Source organism: Fonsecaea monophora (genome assembly GCF_001642475.1).
Source record: "Fonsecaea monophora strain CBS 269.37 chromosome Unknown Scaff36, whole genome shotgun sequence".
NCBI classification, from domain to species: Eukaryota; Fungi; Ascomycota; class Eurotiomycetes; order Chaetothyriales; family Herpotrichiellaceae; genus Fonsecaea; species Fonsecaea monophora.
In genome coordinates this window covers 225768-245987 of record NW_019173967.1, presented here as the reverse complement: position 1 = coordinate 245987, position 20220 = coordinate 225768, and the positions used below count along the sequence as shown (strand labels likewise).

The following is a 20220-nucleotide window of genomic DNA, read 5'->3' as shown; positions in this document are numbered from 1 at the left end:
AGCAAGCTATGTAGTCTTCCCACACTCTATCCTCTAATGTAGACCGCGTAGAATATCGATACCTTTACGCGTCCATTTGTTTCCCTTTCCTCAATAGCATCTTGAACGGATTCTTTGCCTTGAACCTTAGGAAGGTCATGGTGTAAACCACGGCATAGTTGAACATGATGAACCCGATGAAAATTCCAAAGTCGCGCCAACGGTGAGAGTAATAGACCGAAAACCCGTGTCCAAATTGGTCCCCAGTCTCATACTGGCAGAACTCGCAAAGACCATCTGCTCCGACCTGGACATAACCGCCAGCTTGAGCAATATATTGTTGTGTATAGGATTGACACGTATAACCAGGCGGTGCACTCTAGACCAGGGTATTAGCCTCACGACCACTTGATATGACATAGATTGACTTACGAATCGAGCAAACTCTCCCCGATTACAGCGAACGGGTTGATTGTGAATGATTACCTACAAATATTCATCAGTATAACTTGCAGAGTTTCAGACGGAGCTCACAGCTTACCCCGAGCATAGCCTCAAGAAGATAGTGGAAGGGCGTCAGCCAATACATCCTGACAATTATCAGCAAAGCCCTCATTGTACTTTGGAGGAAAGGGTGGAAGAAATGTGCTTCTGCCAAAAAAGTAACTCACCAACTTCGCCAGAATTCTGGCAGCTGCTGCGGTGGGACCACGACACCACAGAAACTCACGACAAACAGGAAGAATACTGGGACCAATAGACTCGCGAGCAATTCGTTTGGCGCAAACGAGGCAATAGCCTGGCCGAAGCTGATATAGTATAACTCAAAGAGGAGTATACAGAGCAAGAGGAATCCTGAGGTGAAAGACGAGGTGGAGGAACGATATCCGGCGATTCCAAACCACCAACAACAGTAAAAGACAGCTCCGGCGACTAGCGAATAAGGAATTTCAGCGAGTACAGCACCCGTCGTCCAGGCAAACCAGCTGTAAATCTTTGCCTTGTTCTCTCGTGATTGGAACGTGTCCCGAGAATGAATGAAAACAGGTTGTAATTGCTGGATGAGTGGTGGAGAGATTGTGAGCACCAGGAAAACAGCGAAGAGACGTGATTGCATGTCGATAGAGGCAAAACCAAGGTGGTAGAAGGTGAAGGTAGTGAACAAGCCAGTCATGATATGCAGGATGAATTTGCCGAGAATATAGTTGGGCGTTCGCTACAAGGATGTCAGTCAAAGGATGCATGGAGTTCGAGAGACGTGTATACCTACCCAGTATGCAACGAACGACCTCTTGACTACCGCTGTAGTCTGTGTCCCGAGCGGCATGGCGTATTCTCTGTCGTCCCTGACATTCTTGCTATGTTCCACGTTCTTCCTGCGTTCGATAATTTCGGAGATCTCGTCAGATCGAGCTCGGTAGTTGGTGCTTTGTTCCCAAACATCACCCCAGTCTTTGCCTTTATAGTTGGGGTCACCTGCACCAATAACTTCGAGCATGTACTCTGCAGGATTGGCATCTGGAGGACATTTTCGCGCTCCATTGTTCTCAAAGTAATGAATGAGCTCTTGTGAATCATGGCCGAGAGGGCCGTGATATACAACCCGCCCGCCAGATTTGAGCAGGAGTAGCTCGTCGAAATGTTCGAATAGCACGGCCGACGGCTGATGGATCGTGCAGAGAATAGCTTGGCCGGCATCTGCCAGCTTCCTCAAGAATCTCACAATGTTGAATGCTGCGCCAGAGTCAAGGCCTGAAGTCGGTTCATCCAAGAACATGAGAAGCTCGGGTTTACTAGCTAGCTCGACGCCGATCGTGAGCCTCTTCCTCTGTTCCTGGTTCAGGCCCTCGCCAACTGTTCCGATCGTCGCTCCGGCAATGTCTCGCATTTCAAGCAGATCGATGATTGTCTCACAGTACGCGTACTTCTCCTTGACCGGTACCTCTTTGGGCTGACGGAGTAGAGCCGAGAATTGAAGCGCTTCTCTTACTGTCGAGGTCGGTTCGTGAATGTCCATCTGTTCGGCAAATCCTGTAGCACGCTGGAAAGACCTGGGCAGCGGCCGCCCATCGACTAGAAATTCGCCTGTGACAGTACCGAAGTTAATGCGCTGAGCAAGAGCATTCAGCAGTGTCGTCTTTCCAGCACCACTGGCACCCATCAGGGCGGTGAGTTTGCCAGGGCGAACATATCCTTGGACATTCTGGAGCAGCTTCCTCTGACTCTTCTCATATGGAATCGTGTAATTGATGTCACGGAAGGTGTAGACCGTCTCGTTTTTGGCCACATGTTCCAGCAGAGTATTGTCCTGCGTTATGCTCGTAGACTCGGTGCTTTGACTACCAGGAGTGAGAACCTTCTCGACAAGATTTGCAGGAGGCGAAACACCGGACTCCTCGTCCCCTCTAGAGTTCTTGTCTCGGCCGCCTGTTTGAATGGTCTGTTCCACTCGCTTGGGAACTTGACCACGCTTGAAGACAGTAATCGCACCGCCACCCGCGTTGGGCTTCATTCTCTCCATGCCGTAAGCGGCCACTGCAAGGAAAAATGCGAAGAAAGCCCATAGAAAGCCGAAATTGCGCCAGAGATGAGACCGGGTATATCCAAAAGCCTGTTGGATGTATCGAGCTCCATTCACCGTGGTTTGACCCGGTTCACTGCCAGCTAATGTGCATGACTGATACTGAGGCCGTGCATTCGGCCCTTGGGGGACCAAATACGGAGGTACGCATTCCATAATCAGACCAGTAAATTCATTTGCCATGAGGCATTCGAACCCATACTGTATCCAGTTGATTCGTCGAAGCCAGCTGAACCAGACACGCATTTGATCGGGTGCTATGAGACCATTAGTAACTGTGAGCACGTTCGACAGGGTGACCTACGAATGAGGTAGCCCGTATACACGACTAATATTTGGATCGAGACGCCGGTAAATCGCGTAGCATCGTCTAGAGTCTTGCAGAGAGCGGAGATCATACGGAAGTAAGCGTAGGTGACCATCGTGACAGTCCAGATGATGAAACAGGAGATAAAGAACTGAGAAGCAGAAGCAGCAAGCCCAGCCATCCAGTATATGATGATGTTGAAAAGGAGGACCTGGATGGCTATCAAGGGTATGTCAACGACTGTTTGTGCAAAGGCGTATGCTGCAGGACGGTAGAAGGAGAAAGATTTGTGCTTCAGAAGGATCGGTTTCGAAGTGAAAGCAGCAGTCATTTCTGCCAAAGCCAGCAGAGCATTGAAAAGAAGGACGAAGAAAATGGCTCCACCCCTAGGAAAGGCACCAGCAGTTGTTTCCGGCATCTGGAAGAACAAGCTTCCCACGATCAGTCCCTGTACTATCGTTAGCAGCCCATTTGGCTTGAAATGGAGGTTGCCGTGGGTGTACATACCTGAAATACAATACCTCCCCACTTCCCAATCAACGAAGCTCGGTCGCCTAGCATGACCAAGAACTGTCGCTGTGTACACGCGAGCACTTGCTTGTGAAAAGGAATGGCATAGTTCTTCTTCTCATGCTTCGAGACTTTCTGCTCACGAGATTCCCGTTGTTCCTTTGACTGTGCTTCAAACTCGCCTATATCTTGGAGATTGCGTTGATAGACATCGGATTTGCGGTAGAGAGCGGCGAATTCGTTTGCGTCGCGTGGGATTCGATCTTCCCACCCTTTCCTGACAGCTCTGGCATGCGGATCGGTGACCGAGGTCAAGAAATCAGACGTCGTCCAGCGTGGTTTGCATTCGAAACCAAGGTTGATGAAGTATTCTTTGGCGTCATCAGCAGACCCGAAATACAGACACTGTCCTTCGTGAAGCAGCAGGACCTTGTCCACAAGTTGGTACAAAGACTCTCCGGCTTGATATAGGGACACAGCTGTGGAAGTACGTGCCATGTTGGTAAGTGTGCGAATACACTGGACGTATTCAAGCGCGGTGCTCGCATCTAAACCTCGACTGGAGTTGTCCCAGCCCTGAACCGAAGCTCTGGTGATCATAGCTGCATCCAGTCAGTGACAAGATTCACACCTCAAAGATAGGGAGCGCACCCTCGGCTATGCTGACTCGTTTCTTTTCACCCCCTGAAACTCCTCGAACAAATTGATCGCCGACTTTGGTACCCAGAGTGTGCTCAATCCAGAACAGTTTGGTTACTACCCGTAAAAACTCTCTCTTGTAATCTGCACGAGATTCCCCTTCTAATCTCGACTCTTTGCCGGGAGTTCGAGTCTTCAGGGCAAACATGAGAGTGTGCTTGACTGTCAATGTGGGATAATGAAGGTCGTCTTCAGGGTTGTAGATGACTTCTCCTCGAAAATCTCTTTTCATGGTCTTTGCGTCGATGCCACCATAGGTAACCTCTCCCTGTACCGCCTCAAATCCCTCTCGCTGGTTGCAGAAGGCTTTGAGAAAGGTCGAACAGCCCGAACCCGGCCTTCCAAGGACCAGCAGCATTTCCCCAGGTCTAACACAACCATCCAGATTACTCAGAAGTTCCCGCACAGGGGGCTTACCGAGGGCTGCTTTTGCACCTTTGGTAAAAAGAGTTTTGAGCATCCGCGGCAGGCCAAGGAAAATATCGCCGACAGTTGGCTGGAGACTGGCGCCCAACCCAACCCCTTTCACGGTCAACCCACGGAATATGACTCCGCTGTGACGGGTTTTCTCTTCTTCACTGTGTTCCTGTCGAGCCTGGCCGAACATTCGAGACATGAGTCGCTCTATTTCGTCATTTTCCTCTTGAAGCTGGGCCTCAGACTTGCCAGAAGCACTTGTTCGCCTACGAGACAAGACATTGAACAAATCGTCCTCGGATTGAATACTTCTTTCAAGTCGGGGCCGCTTATCTTCAGCTGTAGGGGCTGCCCTCAGCGGTTCGAATCTGGAGTCGGTTCTTCCTGCCGCGGAATCATCTGATGTATCAGTAGCCGATGACGCGGACGACATGCTTCGAGGGTCGCTATGGCGGCTTGCGGCTGCTTGGTACGATGCCTCTCCCGGCGAGTTGGGGGCGACAGCTGTCTCTTCAGAGGAAGCAGTATCATTGTTTCGATGCCCCATTACAGTGGCGCCTGGCGTAGTTCGTTGGTCGCTGTCATGTTCGTCACGGTCGGTGAGAATATGCTCCCTCATTGACGAGATTGTTGATTGGGTAGGAAAGCGACCTGGCACATCTGGGGTCGGCCGGTCGTCCATGGCTAACGAAGGGTCATAGCGATATTGAAGAAATATGAATAGGCAAGGCAGAGGATGCCGTGGTGTGAAAATAGCTCATATGAATAGGAAAGGCATGGTGTGATACGAGCTCGCATGAAGAGCATGCGAATCTAGAGGATCCATGTCAATTCGGCTCAGCGGTAAAGTCATGGACACGTACTTGGGACCGTGCTCCATCGAGTAGCGGGAAGTCCCAGGAGGGCAATATCGATGTACTGCGGGACGGATGCTGCAGGAGCCATGGTGGAAGCTTTGGTGGAGGAGCAGCAGCATGCAGCTAGATTACGTTTGTTGTCGCGAATACGCAGGCAAGAAGCTTGATGAGTGGAGGAATCGCGAAATGTAGTTCGACTAGCCTGCATCTCATGACGATATGATGAGGCTTGTTTTGGTCTGTATCGGGACTGAAATGTTCCGGATCCGGACGACGGAGAGGGATTCGGTGCCGAGTCGCGCACCTCAATTCTCCCATCATTCTCTTCTGTACCTCCTCGTCATCGTCTCTACCTGTCTCTGATTGATATCTGGCTGCAGCAAATAGTAATCGTATCCTTGTCATTCTCCTCGCCTGCGTCCATCTTCCCTTCGATAATCTCGGCCGAGAGCAGAGCGCAGCCTTCCGAGATCACCACCATCTCCTTCATCCGACCAGGAACAAGTCCTTCTCTCCTCAAGTTCAAAAGGTGGGGAAGGGTGTGCCTGCAGCGTTCCTATTCGAGGACAGTGAGAACTGCTTCATATAGGTGGTTGCGAATGTTGCTCCAGGCAGACGGACTTACCATTTTGCCTTATCACACCTCTGCTATTCAGCTAGTGCCAACCAACAACCGCCTGCTTGTCTCGGCTCAGTCAACGATTTGGTTAGTTTCGACACAAGAACTTGGCGACATGGACATCTGGGCGCCGGCTCAGGCAATCAGTGCAATCTTGCTACCCTTTCCACCATATTTTCAGGCATCAAGGGACCGCTGCAGCAGGTTTCTTCGCGAAGAAGTCACTCATCTTCTTCATCCCTGACACATTGACCTTCTTTAGCTCGCGCACTCCCTTTGATTCTCCCAGCTTCTTTTTCCTCTCTTCTTCCTCCTGCTTCCGCTTTTTCTCCACTCTCATCTCCAGCGCTTCATCATCTTCCAATTCACGCTTTCGGCTGAAATCCGTAATCGATCTTGATGCTAGCGCCTCGGCTTTCATACTGTCCAAGTGTCTGAGATGATCTTCCAGGGGAGTAAAGTCAATGAGCGGATTCCGTGAATTGAATCGAGCTCTCAAGCGCTCAGAAATTGGCTCTGGTAGGTATGAAGCGAGCATGAAGTCCAGAACGACGTGCTGTTTCTGCAGCTCGAACAGCTCCTTTGACGTTGGCTCACATGTAGCAGTGCTAATCGAGCTCATCGTCGAGATTTCCGAAAAAATTGTAGATTGTGTTGTGCTCGCGGCTGAAGATTGCGAGTCCAAACTATCAAGTGCACGATCATCATCGTCGGTCGCTAAGGGCACTTCCTGTGTGACTGTGGGCGTGTCTTCTCGCTTGATACTGAGTATAGGTGCTTCCAAGGCTCTTTTCACGAATTTATCCAGCAGGCTATCTGGTAAACCTCTGTCGACGGCGTTCTTCACCTTCTGAACGATCGTTCGCGCCATCTTTTCTTCACTAGGCCTGTACATCTCCTCGCCTCCCGCTTCGACGGTGTCGCAAAGTACCGACATAGCCTTCTCCACCATAGATCGTCCGTGTTCTAAAAGATAGCGTAGTCCTTTATCATCTTGTACACGCTGTTCGAAGAGATCATCGATCGGTTGAAACAATGCTTTTGCCGTAGTTGTCTTCGCTGGTAAGATCAGAGGGATAAGCATGAAGGCGACATCGAATGGTGCTGCCACATAGAAGTCTGCACTTTTGCTAACGTAGCCACTACTCAAGCAGCGCACAGCTTGATTCTCATCTTCTGATTTTGTCGAGTCAGGATGAAGGGTTTCCCGATCACACGGAGCGAAAAGGAGGCTTCGAGGGTCTGTCGTGGGCGCAGATATTCTGTTGAAGTGGAACAGCCCATGTTCAGGACAGAACAGAAATCTTTGGGGACTATTGTCGCAGGGATGTCGCAGGATAAGGAAGCGCGCTTTTTGGGATATATTCTTCGGGAGGATGAAATGCTTCAAGGGTTTTGGATTGGTGGACGTCGCTGCTGTGGTTGCGGAGGGTTTCTTCGTGGGGCTACTTGAGCTTGAACGAGTTACTATCGCCATATCGGCAAAGTTGGGGTATATATCTCTCTCCTATAGTGCGGGCAGAGATATGGCACATAATCAGCTCTGAAAATGGGAACGTGGAATACAGAGGGCATGGCCAGGCACGCCAGGAGATCCCCCTCTATCTCGCCTGGTGGATAATTCATACCGCGTTACCAGGCGCGTCTTCGGCAACCAATCGGAGTACATGTTCACTCCGCACTCCTAAATGTGTCCTGCGTGCATGTATGCCTCCCTTGTACCTGATACTCTTTTAAAACAGGCGGTCGGTACTCGGCGCTTTGTGTAATGTCAGATTCCATGGCCTTGTCAAGTGTATTGATGTTTGGAGACACCCAAATTCGAAGCTATCCAGACTTTGCCATTGGCTCTCTCGTCAATGTACACAAACCCCGAGCCTCAACGCCCATTGTCCGCCTTCGATATCGCTTACGTTCGCCCATAAAATGTCCTCAGACATCGCTTGGCCTCCTGTATCGCCTCACGCTGCGCTCATGAGCTCTCCAAGTGGCCGCAAGAAGTATGATACTTACAAAAGCGGCACATCCCCGATGAAACGGTCCGCAACCACCCCTAGTCTCGTGGACAGATTGCGAGCGGCACGCACGAACAACGACTTCAGGTCTGAAGGTGGAAGCGCAGAGGACGAGGAAGAAGATGAAGACGAAGAGACACTACGGCTCCAGTTAGCTGCGATTGAAGCGAAGTTGAAGTTGAAAAAATTACAACAGAGCAAAGCCAGGGCAGCAACTCCTGCCAGAGACTTGGACCGCCCGGAGTCTGCGCATCAGCCATCTGCTTCACAAGTTGAGGTGAAAGCTTCTCCAAGCAAACGAATCCAAGCGCCGCCGGCAAAGTCGCCCACCAGAGTTCTCCTAGGGATCGACAAGGGTGTCCGGGGCGCGGACGTGTCACTACGCAGAGCCAATACTACCAACAATGGTCATCGTTCGAGGGGAACAAACAGTTCACTTCCTGGCAATGACAATGACAGACCGCACTCCCGATCTTCGGCGTTCAATTCGGCGAGATCAGCCACCTCGTCCAGGTCTACCCTGCGGAGCGAGCCCAGAAAGACATTCAGCGAGCGAATGACAGAAGTACGCCAGCGGGAGACGACCATTGAACAACGTCGCGCTACGATAATGCAAAACCGCAGTAGAGGATTTGCCCTCGATCAAACAGAGATCGACCAGTACAGATCAGCCGCAGAGGAGAGACGCAAGCAAGAAGCTTCAAAGTCACCTACCAGACAATATTTCGAATACAGTCGTAACGAAGTCCTCCAGGCCACTTCGGAAGCAAATGCTGGCAGTCGGCAACTTAAGAAGAGCCGAACCATGCCCAATCTCAGAACATCACCATCCAGGGACAATACACAGCTAGATATCCACGCGGGAGACGCTGCTCTTTACGAGGGCTTCTCAGGACTACACTTGTCATCACGAATCTTGCCGCACTCGTTCCTGAAACGCACCCTTCCCACCGAACAGTATACTATCCTACGTGTCCCGGACCTTCTCAAGGTTGTCAAGTCTCCAGCATATGAGTTACCAGAGTCTGTATGCGACTTTGTTGTTTTTGCGGTGATTGCTTCCAAGTCCTCTCCTATGGACCACAAGACCCCTAATTCCGACAGTGGCACGGTTGGGACCAAAGACTGGGAACGCCAGTGGGAGGACGGCTCGCGAAATCATCGCCGCTTCATGGCTTTGACTCTCACCGATCTGCAGTGGACCATCGATTTGTACCTGTTCAGTACTGCTCTCCCTCGCTACCACCGGCTCACACCTGGGACTGTCGTGGCAATCCTCAACCCGTGTATTCTCCCGCCGAAATCAGGGAAAGCTGACACGGGTGCATTTTCTCTATCCCTGGCCGATGATTCTGATACCATCTTGGAAATTGGCACAGCTCGAGACTTGGGATACTGCAAAACTCTTAAAAAGGACGGGAAAGAATGTGGAAGCTGGGTGAACGCAGCGAAGACCGAGATATGCGAATGGCATCTCAACGCAGAAATCAGTAGGACGAAAGCGAAAAGAATGGGTGTCAACACTGGCACAAATGGTTTCGGGGAGTGGAAGAATCGACCCAAGACTCGGGATGAAAATGGCGGGAAAGGAGCCATGCTAAAACGGGACGGACGACGATATGACAGAACGACAGAAAGTCACTACTACGTCGCAAGCACGGGACCCAAAAGTAGCGGGCATGCTTATCGCGCAGGCTTCGGCCCACATCTTCTGGACAACGACGATCCCTTTCTGCCCGGTCAAGACGGTCAGCTGTCTCGGCCCAGCGATCGCGACAGCCGCGTGAGGAAACGCCTCGCCGCGCTGGCGAAAGAACGCGAGATCGCGGAGAAGCTCGGTTCGAGAGAGCACGGCGGGTTTGGTTTTGAGAGCGCCGGTGCAGAGTACATGCGGCAGAAGGCGAGGGCGAAGGACGACGATCCAGCGAGGGAAAAGCGGAATACAAAGACGGTGGCCGTGGGCGAGACGGACACCCGGCGCTCTGGTCCCATTTCCGGAAGTATCTTGACCAGCACGAACACCACGACAAATGAAAACAGAAAGCGCACCGCCGCAGATGTGCGTCTCTCGCCCGTCAAGAAAACGCGCTTCGTCACCGAAAAGGGCATTCGAGAGGCAGGCAGAGATTCTCTCGGGGCCGTGGGTGATCAAAGCCCTGGTATCGGCGTTGGCGTCGAGAGTGAAAGCGAGGATGAATTAGAAATCGTTTGAGTCGTCGCTTGCGTCTTGCTTGACATGTTTGCCCTCCATCGTGGACCAGGATTGGACCAATTAAGCGTTTATGAATAGAGACAGTCCTCCGTCTCAATGATGATGTATGAAATCTAGTCTAGCAGAGACAAACACTCTGTGAATGAAAGAAACACGGGGTGCTCTTTCTCCACTGCCGACCGTTGTAACCAACACGCAAGAAGCCCGTCCAATTGTCTCGTGCTTGTCATTGAAAAAACACATTTCGTCTTGACTCCTGCTCGCCTTGCAATGATGTTCCCAACAAGGATTTCTCCACCCACCGTACAATACGAGACTTGTCAGATATTCGTCGCGAGCCAGAAACCACTTCAATCATCATCCTCCTCCTCCTGCTCCCTCTCTTCTCCTTCGGGGTTCGGGTTGGATTCGGAAACCTGGTCGTCTGCTAGAAAGTCGCAGCCGCCAGTCAGCTCTAGGCTAAAAAGTACATGGAAGGAGAGTGACTCACTGGATATTCCGACTGTTCTCAAGCGTCTCAAGGTGGCCATGGTATCCCCAAGCACTTTCAACTTCTTGTTGAGCCCTTCCCGTTCGGCTTGCGACTCTGGAGATTCGCCCGCGATCCTGGTAACCATAACATCATCTAGTTGGAAGACCATTCCTGGCTTGAAAATATCTGGGAGTTCATTGAGAAGACATTGTTCCACAGCATACACCCCGAAGGAGTCGATGATAGACTTCAGCGCAACCTTTCAATGTCAATCGTGTGGACAGCGTCAAAGATCGATTGCCAACTCACCTTGTAGTAAGCCTCCATGGCATTCGTCGCGTCAATGCATGCAAATCTAGACATATCCGACTCTGTATCTTGGAGTAGAGCTGTTAGAAGGGCTCCTGTGTCTGTGCTAAAGTGAAACATTCTCTCTTCCGAGTTGTCCGAAGTAGGGTCTAGGCCTCCGCCGTAAAATGCGAGGATTTTCTCTGCCAGCCCTTCTCGCTCTGCATCGCGCCGCTTCTTCTGCAGATTTTCGGTAAAGTAGTGATTGTATGTGATAGCATGGCCCTTCACGTGTGGTTTGAGCACCTCCTCAACCTTTTTGTGCAGCTTAGAGAAAATGGCCTCTAGGTTGGGACGGATGAGGAATCTCATAATGCCGTCCCCAGTGACAGAATCAGAGATATGCTCCACCACGAGCTCGACTGTCGCTCTTGCTGCGGTGGCCAGTTTTTCCTCCGTCTCGTGGAGCAGATGTTGCCACGGTCTGCATTGATCAAAGAACAACTCGTCCACAATGGAGGGGTTGAAGAGGCCAGGGAGTTCACGACCACGATTACGACGCATACGCGCCTCAACAGAATCGAGGTATGACTTGCGAGAAATGAGTTGTGGACCAAATTTTCTCTTCGAATGTGCATCTATTGCTTTGTCAACAATCTCTTGGGCATGACCTTCGGCGCGCATTCTCGCAGCAAAGGTAGTTAGCGTGTGTTGAACAACAGCTCGCAGACGTTTGTTGTAGCCCTTGTCGGTATCTGCGCTTTCAAAGAATGGATCCTCGTATGTACCACGGACGGAAGACTTGGTGAGATCAACAAACTGCTGACTTGCGTGGAAAAGGTAAGCACGTTGTTCGAGGAGTGACCCCCGCGGAACACCGAGAGCCGCCAACTTGCCCTTACAGAGTGTCAATTCTCGCTCGACGTCTCGTACCAGGGAAGGAAGTTCTGCGAGAATTTGACCGAGCAAAACACGACTGAGCCGGGGGCGCAGGTTATCAATTCCAAGTTGGGTGCTGTGCAGCGCCGAGGACCACACGCGGCATTGAAAAAACTCTTTCTCAGCAGCATCTCGCTCGGCAGAAGTTGTGTCTTTGGTATCGTAGTCGCGGTTCTTGAGAACATGCCATCCCAGTTTGAAGTAGACATCCTCATTCTTCGCCAGTTCCACAAAGGCAGCCTCGCTGTCAGATCCAGCAAATAGCAGGTCTGGCTTGGTGATAATGCCCAGGGTCCGCTGGCCTCTGGGGTCAATTTCGCGCGCGAGCTTGGTGATGATTTGATTTGCCAGGTCATTTTTGGCTGACACGACTGCCAAGATGATGCTCCTCTTACTCTTCATGTATGACTTGACGAGAGATTGTACCAGCTCGGCATCATTGTCTGACTGGGAACGATTACCCGCCCAGAAGATGCCCGGGAGATCAACAAGGGTCAAGTTTGGCTGATGTGGACCACAAAGCTCGACTCTCAGGATGTCTGTGGAGAAGACGGTGTTGTCGTTGTCCAATCCCATTGCTTTCTCGGCGGATTTGACAATGTCTGCAAAGTCGGCGACGGAGGTCGATGGAGGTATGAAGTTCGAGAGGCGTTCGGCATCCCGCTCCGTACGGTCAGCATTAGGAATGATGGTGACAACAACTTTGGGAGCAGGACCACGTCGTAGGATAAGTTCAGTCGCAAACCGGGTACAGAGGTTGTCTTTGGTAGGAAAGCGGAGGCCCGAAATAGCTTCTAGGACGCTTGATTTGCCGGAGCTCTGATCACCGCAGACAACAACCTGGGGCAGATCAACATAACGACTAATGCCTTGGAACCGCAGCGTGTCGATGAGGTTTAGAATTTCTTCGTGCTCGGCGGTCTGAAGGCCAATTTGTGTCATCTTGAGTACGTTGTTGTTGGTGGTAGTAGCGGGGTGCAGTCAAGAGCGGGAGTTGTTGAGGGTGAAGATGGAAAGCCTCTTATAAAGAAGCCAGATCTTCCCCTAAGAAGCTGCGCGTGATTGCTGGCTCGTCTTGAATGTGGAGGTGAGGCAGAGCTGGCAAGAGGGTCCACCAGGAGCAAAGGCGCAGCGTGCTCTTTGTCCATGGCCTTCACCCGCGGTTTTGGCTAGTTTGACCTGACGGCTGCCTGCATTGCAGATGTCCGTGACCTGACCGGGAGGGATTGGGTTAAGAGCACTGCCATGCTTCATCCGTCCTCCGGCCGATAGTGTGTCAGGTTCTCTAATCAGGCTTCTACCAAGCGAGGAATGCATTGATCCGGGGTGGCAGGAAGCACAAAAGCGCGAGGAGATATGCATGATGGATGATTTTTGCTGTCTACGCAGTATTAATGTAACACTGAGGTATAATGGAGAGGAGATAAGGCATTGCTATGTAAGTGAAGGGGAGGTCAATCGATCGCAAGGCGGCGAAGGAGAGAATTCAGCCTTGGCGGCTGCCCCGTTCAGCCTTGCCAATCAAAGACAAGCGCTTCGCGATTTCAGGAGATAGGGAATTCGAGGTCGGAATCTCGACAGGCGAACTTTCCATTTCCAACCTTGGACCTGAGGGCAACCCTAAGCCTCGCTACTTTAACCTGAGACACTCCTGCATGTGACTAAGCAATCTTCAATAATTCCACCTCTGAGAACTTCGACTGAGGCTGGGGCGGTTGACTACTTTTCGATTTTTTTCACCCTATACCTGTCATTCGGCCAGTATTGGCTTGCGTTAACTCGTCGACATGCCGCCGCAGCAAGACGATCAAACAAACGAGACAGAAGAGGGATGCCAATGGGAAAAATTGATGCAAGAGCTCGAGGAAGAAGACGATAATATACTGATACACGTAGAATGAGATCATTTAAGAAAGGAATTCGCTAAGTATCTTGAAAATGAGATACCTGCCATCGAAGTAATCGCTGCTTAACATCTGAATTTAAGATTACACCAGATGTGCAGAGTTGCAGAAAGATCCCAGTGGCTTGATAAGGGGACATTTAACCTCTATGTCCCTATTCTTATCAGTAACTAACGTGCTCGACGGGTCCTAATTAGGTGCCCTTTTCCTCACCGGCTGGGTAGACTATACACGACTGCACTGATGGACGAAAAGCTCCGTTGTAAGGCCGCTTCATTTACTTAAGTATCTCGGCATCACCCTTACGTTCCCATTCCACATCTGTAGGGATTTAGACTCCCAGGCGGCCTACATGTAAGTAAGTACTCTTTTCAATTATCGATCGACTGATAGATGATAGTTCTCGGCTCTAGAGTACGCGCCCTAGTACCAGCGAGCGTTAACATCTCTAAAATATTACTGGTCGTGGATCTTTCGAAAACCATATTTCCGGCCATTCGTTCCCTATCAAAGTCATTTCTCATTGAAGAGCGGCTATCTATTAATGGAGTTCTTCGAGGAAGAGCGAGGGCGAATACTCTCTACGGTAGAACGTCCTACCGCAGAACATCGGAGAACACTTTTCCGGAGTTTGCGAGGGATACTTCACAACTTGTCGCGCCCGCTATCTAGGATCGGCTCCTAAACTGCTACAATCAGCAGTTAATACATCAACTAAATGCGGCCCGTGGTAAACTCGACTTGGAAGGTTAGATGGCTACCATCGTCGCTCTACACGCACTATACCCGAGATTCAGGAATATGCCATTACAGCGAAAGCCGCCTATCTTTCAACTCACGGATTTACACGAAAGTAATTTCTTTGTGGAAAAAGATCACAGGTATTGTGGACATTGAGTGGAGCTGTGGTTTGCCTAGGGAAATGTAACATCCGTGTTTCTGGCTCTCTGGACATGAGCTCGATGATATTGATGGAGAAGTGACAAGAGAGAATGAACAGGAACTCGAGAGGGCGTGTATGGAATTTATTCAGATCCTGGAAGAAGACAATGAGGGCGAGGAATTCCGAATTCGCCCTCGTGACTATGCTCAAGCAATGAGAGACTCTCTTCAGAGAAAACGGCACTGGTACTTGACCGCTGTTAAAATCCCGCGGATCGCGTACAACTTATTCATCAACAAAATTCAAACCCTGTTTGCGCTTGCTCACTCCGAATAGGACGCCGGCATATTTCAGCACGTCGTGGCCAGATACTGGAGAGTTGACACTGTAGGATTTGTCGAGAAAAAGGCCGTGACTGGAGCGACTATCTCAGCCACTTGCGATCCATGCAAGGCTCATCAATGAGCATACCAGTCTAAGTCCTTTTCCCTATTTCTCAAATCCGGCCTGCTTGTTGCGCTCGGCCTTGTTCGCTGCGCGTTTCTTCCTCGCCTCGGATGTTCTGGATAGAAGTTGTTTTCGTCCCAGGGCTTGGTTTCAATCATGGCAGCAATCTTGGCGGTCTCGCCTGACCCACTGTAACCGGAATAAGTCGACGACGTGATGGACTTGCGCTCATCTGCCATGTTCAGCAAGATGGGATGGCTTTGGATGACTGAGGATGGTTTGTAATGGTGGAAACTAGGTGAAGATTGAACACGACCTGGCGTAAAGCCCGGTGGGTTGACCTAACCTATGTTGGAGCCTCGATCGCTGGCTACAGAAATGTCTTGCACGTATTGATCCACTTGCCTTCGTTTTGGGCATGATGTTCTAGCAGTAATAGCGTATCCTTTCACGCTAGGGTGGGAAAAAGTCTTTGAAGATATTCTTTCATCTATATCTACTCGGGTATGTATCTACCGACTCCATTTGCCCTTCTTTCGGATCCGCTCGCCGAAGATGTAAAAGACCCACGGCACGGGCACCATTGCGATGGCGAAGAATCCAAAGATACTCGTGCCCCATGGGATTCCCACACGGTTGTAGAGCGGAGCGATCGCGAGGGGGAATCTGTGGGAAGAAGTTGTCAGTTTATTTCAGCCTCTGTAACGCACCTAAAGGTGGGGGGAGAAAAGGAAAACGACAGGGAAAATTGCTTACGCTCCGGCAAAGCACGACCGCAGGAACGTGTTGGCGGCCACCGCGCTCGCCGCGTAGGCACTAAACGTGTCGACCAGGTAGTTCAGCGCCGCCTGGAAGACGGTGAAGAAGCCGAATCCGGTCATGGCAATCCCGATCACGGGCGCGATCCAGGGATATGACGGATCCGCGGTCCAACCTGTGATAAACAAGCCCGCGCTGAAAAATACCGATCCGACCATCATCGGCGGGAGGCGCAGTTCGGGCGCTACCTTCCCGGCTGTTTTCTTGTTGTAGACCACCTGGTTGTACACGTTAACGACGGCGCCGAGAAAGGATCCCACCAGCAGCGACGAGAATGGGACGGATGCCGGGACGGCCCTCCAGCCGCGGTGTTGCTCGAAGATGAGAGGGATTGCTCCTATATCCAGAATGTTAGAGAAAGAGGACATAACTATGGAGTGTGAAGGGGCGAACCAAGCTGCATATATAGGATGCCGTAGCAAAAGCTCGCGTAGAGCGCCATCAGAAAACAAATTGGCGTTGTCAAGAGCTGTATCGGCCGGACTAAGAACTAGATCAGACGTTGTCAGCATCGCCCACGGCCCCAAGTCGAGTCATGGTTCGAATAGCGTTCGTAGCACCAACCTTGCGAGCCAACTCGCCCAATGAAATATCCCATTCTTCGAACTTTGCGTGCAGTGCCCAGTTGCCGCTCTGATGTCGCAGGCGTCGCGCTTTGTATACCAGGAGGCGAGGTGGGTATGACTCGTCGAGGAATATGACATCCACGATCAACACAGTTATCTGGAGGATGCCTGAGAAGTACTCTGTCCACCGCCAGCCGAGGCGAGGCTGAACAACAAGCGCCGCTCCGACGATGGGTCCCAGACCTGGCCCCAGCACCACGGCCATCGCATAAGCGGCCATGGCGATGCCCCGTTGCGAAGGCGGGAACAGATCGCTCAAGACTCCACCCGTGTTCGTTACCGGCGCGGCCGCGAAAAACCTACAGGTAGGCATGTAAGTCGAAAAAGGCCCGACAAACGCCATGCATACCGTGTTGCTATGTTCGGGTGGATTTGCCTTACCCAGCGAAGAATCTGGCTATCATCAGCGTCTGGAAATCGCTTGCAGAACCAGCCGCAAATTCGAAACAGATAGCAACGAGCATTGGTGGGAGGACGGAGGTCTATTCCGAAAAACGATCAGCCTCAGTCTCCATCTCAGAGTTCTAAGTATCTTTGGGCCTCTCTCACTCACGTCCCCGTACAAAGTATCAAAGGATACATGGTGGGCATTTACCTTTCGACCGAATACCTCAGACAACGGCGCCCACAAGAGAGGACCGAGGCCGAATCCGAAAAGGAACAGACTCGTGCCCAACGTCGCGACTTGGTTGCTGACCCCGAAGTGTTGTGCCACCTGCTGAGTGCCCGGGCTAAATGCACTGCTGGCCCAAGAGGCCGTCAGAGTCGTGGAACTATACAGCGCCGTGGTAATGACCTTTTTCTTCATAGACCAATTGACGGGCCAATAGGTGTCGTCCGCGCCGTCAAAGTCGACCAGATCTTCCACGGTCGTTTTCTGATGTTCGAGCTCATGTGCGAAATTGCTCGGGACGATTGGCGGTCGACTCCTGACGCGCGCTACCACGGCCTCTAGTCGAGGAATCGTAGAAACACTTGAGGTGGATGTGACGGAGGAAGTAGAGCGACGTGTCTGCGCCCTTGGCCCGCGGAGACGATGTACTGTCGAAGAGTGGTCATCATCTACCTCCAGGCCGTTTGGTTTGGCGTCTCCATGCTCTGGGTGGGTTGTCATATGGGCCAGAGCATTTTGCCGACCTGCATTGCTAACAGGAGCTATCGCAGCCATCGGAGGGTCTGACGAGACTGAATTTGCCATGCGCGGTTCCGCTTCAGACGTTACTCCCCTGGTGGGAGGATTGTTTGTTTTATTAGCATTTCGTGCAAGACTGAGGTTCAGCTTGTATAGACGTTTAGCTCAAAGCTTCTGTCACACACTTCTTGTGTGTAGGACGTTCAGCCCCAGCTCTGGTATAGAAGGGAAACCTGTGGCTCTTGAGCCCCAACTGGTTGTGGGTTGGAGCATGGTTGTTGTAATTGATTGATTGGCAGCTGGTGGCAGGGTTTAAGCGAGTCGAGCCCGGCAATGGCCCGGGTGTCATCAACCGAATAATTAAGATCCAGCTAGTGGTTGCTAGCAGTACTAGTGCCAAAGTCCACCTGCGAATCAATCCAGTTGACTATTTATACATGTGCTGACCAGTACCAATGCGGCGAAAGTTCCAACAGACCAAGCGCGCCGAGATACAATAGCCTCAGGAGTCTGTTGTGGGATCAAGTAGACACGTCACGCACTGAGGCAAATGTCTCCTAACTTCTCTTCGCTACTCTCCCTCCAAACAGCGGGCACTCGGCAGCTCTCGCCCGATGGGGGATGGCTATGTGGAAGATTCCAAGAAAGTGAGAGTTGCCGCAACCATGGCATCCCCTCCAGTTTGAAGGGTCGGATGGATTGCGGGCGCAAAGTCCGGGCTGTGATTGATCGGCACAGTGTCTAGCTTCCCCTGCGCGGCTAGGGAATCCCACTGCTGTTGATCTATACCGCCAAATAGCCAGAAGCAGTAGGGTTTTCCAATCGACCCAGCAAGGATACTGAAGTCTTCGCTTGCCAGGCTGCTTTTTGGTGCGACCACAAACTCGTTCCCGAAAATCTGCGCAAAGGTTTGTTCGAGTTTCGTTTCAGTCTTCTCCGAGTTTGCGGTGACTGGAAGGCTCATATGATGTTCGATCTGGGGGCCCTTCTGACAAAACCCTGCTTCGCACTCGGACTTGATTATTCTCTGAACATGGTCGAGAACGGTGCGTCGTACTTCTTCATCGAGTGTTCGAATGTTGACAGTAAAAAAAGCGCGATCGCTGATCACATTCTCCGCTTCGCCAGCATGGATGGACCCGACCGTGATGACGGCGACTTCGTCAGGAGGTACCACCCGACTGACAATTGTTTGGAGACGGACGACGATATGACTGGCGATCACCACGGGGTCAATACAACGATGAGGCATGCTTCCATGTCCGCCTCGGCCAAAGATGGTGACTTTGAGGCTGTCGGAGGAGCTCATAATAGGGCCATTTTTGGATGCAACCACCCCGGCCCGAATCGGGGCCACGTGCTGCCCCAGAACAATGTCGGGAATTGGACAGTTATGCCTCGCACTGTCATATAAGCCGTCGTTGACCATTCCCAGGGCTCCATCCCCAGCCTCTTCCGCTGGTTGGAAGAGGAACACGAGTGTCCCCGTCCAAAATTGGCGTGCCCTCAGGAGAGTCTCGGCTGCGATCAGTAAGCAGACAGCGTGAAAGTCATGTCCGCAAGCTGGAAAGAGTCATCAGTCATCTCCTCCTCTACCGGAATCGAAATGGAACGCTCCCTACCATGCATCACAGGCGTTTCTTTTCCATCGCTGCCGATTTGCCTTCGTAGACTGGCGTATTCGAGGCCCGTTCGCTCTGCGACCGGCAACGCATCGATGTCTGCTCGGAGCAGGACGGTTTTCCCAGTTCCATTCTGCAAGATCGCAATCAACCCATGGCCCCCGATCCCTGGCCGAATCTCAAAATCGGCGCTCAAGCCCCGGAGATGCTGAATAATTAATGAGGCTGTCTCGGACTCGCAGTGAGACAGCTCGGGGTTTGCATGAATCTTCTTGTAAACAGCCTCGTAGACCGTCAAATCAGGTCGACACTCTCGGATGATCGAGGCTGTGATGGCAGACATGTCGCTGCACACGTTGGGGTTCGAGAGATAGATTTTCAGATGTTACAAATATGAACAGGAACAGTCTTCAAGCATCGATTGACATCTTTTTGGGAGATTCGGACGACTGAAACCTACCCGGCTGGGCAACCCGCTTACCTTTACCTATCGAGCTGAACAATAACTCAAAGGCCACAGCGAGAGACTAAGAGCAAGAGGAGTGAGAACATGGAAGCCAGAGGCCAGAAGCCGGAGACGGACGGCCCTCCCTCGAAAGCGATTGGATGTGGATGGATGAAACTCCCCACCGACTATAAGATGGCAGGCAAATCGGATCGATTGACGAGCGACCCACCCCTTGCACCATGTTGGAATGGCCCAATGCAGCCGTGGTCCAGGCGAGTCGCCCAATCCTGAAGCATCTGAACCTAATGACCTCAGCTCCTTGATGTCTCTCTTTGTTGTCGTATTAAGTTCTCCAGTGGCGATGTAAAAGCCCAGTTATGTATTGCTAGTACCAATATAAGCCACTCCGCTATCAGTTGTACTATCTCCTCCCCCACAACTCAA

General features: G+C 51.4%; 7 protein-coding genes across 7 annotated transcripts; 1 reads left to right on the top strand and 6 right to left on the bottom strand.

The window, feature by feature from the left end:
- Window positions 1–64: 64 nt before the first annotated feature.
- On the bottom strand, window positions 65–5438 carry AYO21_05663 (hypothetical protein; the record flags this gene model as incomplete). Its single annotated transcript, XM_022655631.1, has 9 exons — window positions 65–358; window positions 412–465; window positions 521–569; window positions 651–1195; window positions 1250–2817; window positions 2865–3315; window positions 3375–3979; window positions 4029–5177; window positions 5357–5438. The coding sequence occupies 9 exons, from the start codon at window positions 5436–5438 to the stop codon at window positions 65–67; spliced, it is 4797 nt and encodes a 1598-aa protein (XP_022512137.1).
- A 715-nt stretch (window positions 5439–6153) lies between these two features.
- Window positions 6154–7446, bottom strand: AYO21_05662 (hypothetical protein; the record flags this gene model as incomplete). The annotated part of the gene is made up of 1 exon (XM_022655630.1): window positions 6154–7446. The coding sequence occupies one exon, from the start codon at window positions 7444–7446 to the stop codon at window positions 6154–6156; it is 1293 nt and encodes a 430-aa protein (XP_022512136.1).
- A 449-nt stretch (window positions 7447–7895) lies between these two features.
- On the top strand, window positions 7896–10196 carry AYO21_05661 (hypothetical protein; the record flags this gene model as incomplete). The annotated part of the gene is made up of 1 exon (XM_022655629.1): window positions 7896–10196. One exon carries the CDS (start codon window positions 7896–7898, stop codon window positions 10194–10196), a length of 2301 nt encoding a protein of 766 aa, XP_022512135.1.
- A 350-nt stretch (window positions 10197–10546) lies between these two features.
- On the bottom strand, window positions 10547–12837 carry AYO21_05660 (hypothetical protein; the record flags this gene model as incomplete). The annotated part of the gene is made up of 3 exons (XM_022655628.1): window positions 10547–10623; window positions 10687–10927; window positions 10978–12837. The coding sequence occupies 3 exons, from the start codon at window positions 12835–12837 to the stop codon at window positions 10547–10549; spliced, it is 2178 nt and encodes a 725-aa protein (XP_022512134.1).
- Window positions 12838–14967: 2130 nt separating this feature from the next.
- On the bottom strand, window positions 14968–15368 carry AYO21_05659 (hypothetical protein; the record flags this gene model as incomplete). The annotated part of the gene is made up of 2 exons (XM_022655627.1): window positions 14968–15097; window positions 15154–15368. The coding sequence occupies 2 exons, from the start codon at window positions 15366–15368 to the stop codon at window positions 14968–14970; spliced, it is 345 nt and encodes a 114-aa protein (XP_022512133.1).
- Window positions 15369–15641: 273 nt separating this feature from the next.
- AYO21_05658 (hypothetical protein) lies at window positions 15642–17742 on the bottom strand (the record flags this gene model as incomplete). The annotated part of the gene is made up of 6 exons (XM_022655626.1): window positions 15642–15795; window positions 15886–16285; window positions 16342–16438; window positions 16513–16873; window positions 16956–17056; window positions 17170–17742. The coding sequence occupies 6 exons, from the start codon at window positions 17740–17742 to the stop codon at window positions 15642–15644; spliced, it is 1686 nt and encodes a 561-aa protein (XP_022512132.1).
- A 589-nt stretch (window positions 17743–18331) lies between these two features.
- On the bottom strand, window positions 18332–19671 carry AYO21_05657 (hypothetical protein; the record flags this gene model as incomplete). The annotated part of the gene is made up of 2 exons (XM_022655625.1): window positions 18332–19269; window positions 19329–19671. 2 exons carry the CDS (start codon window positions 19669–19671, stop codon window positions 18332–18334), a joined length of 1281 nt encoding a protein of 426 aa, XP_022512131.1.
- Window positions 19672–20220: the final 549 nt, after the last annotated feature.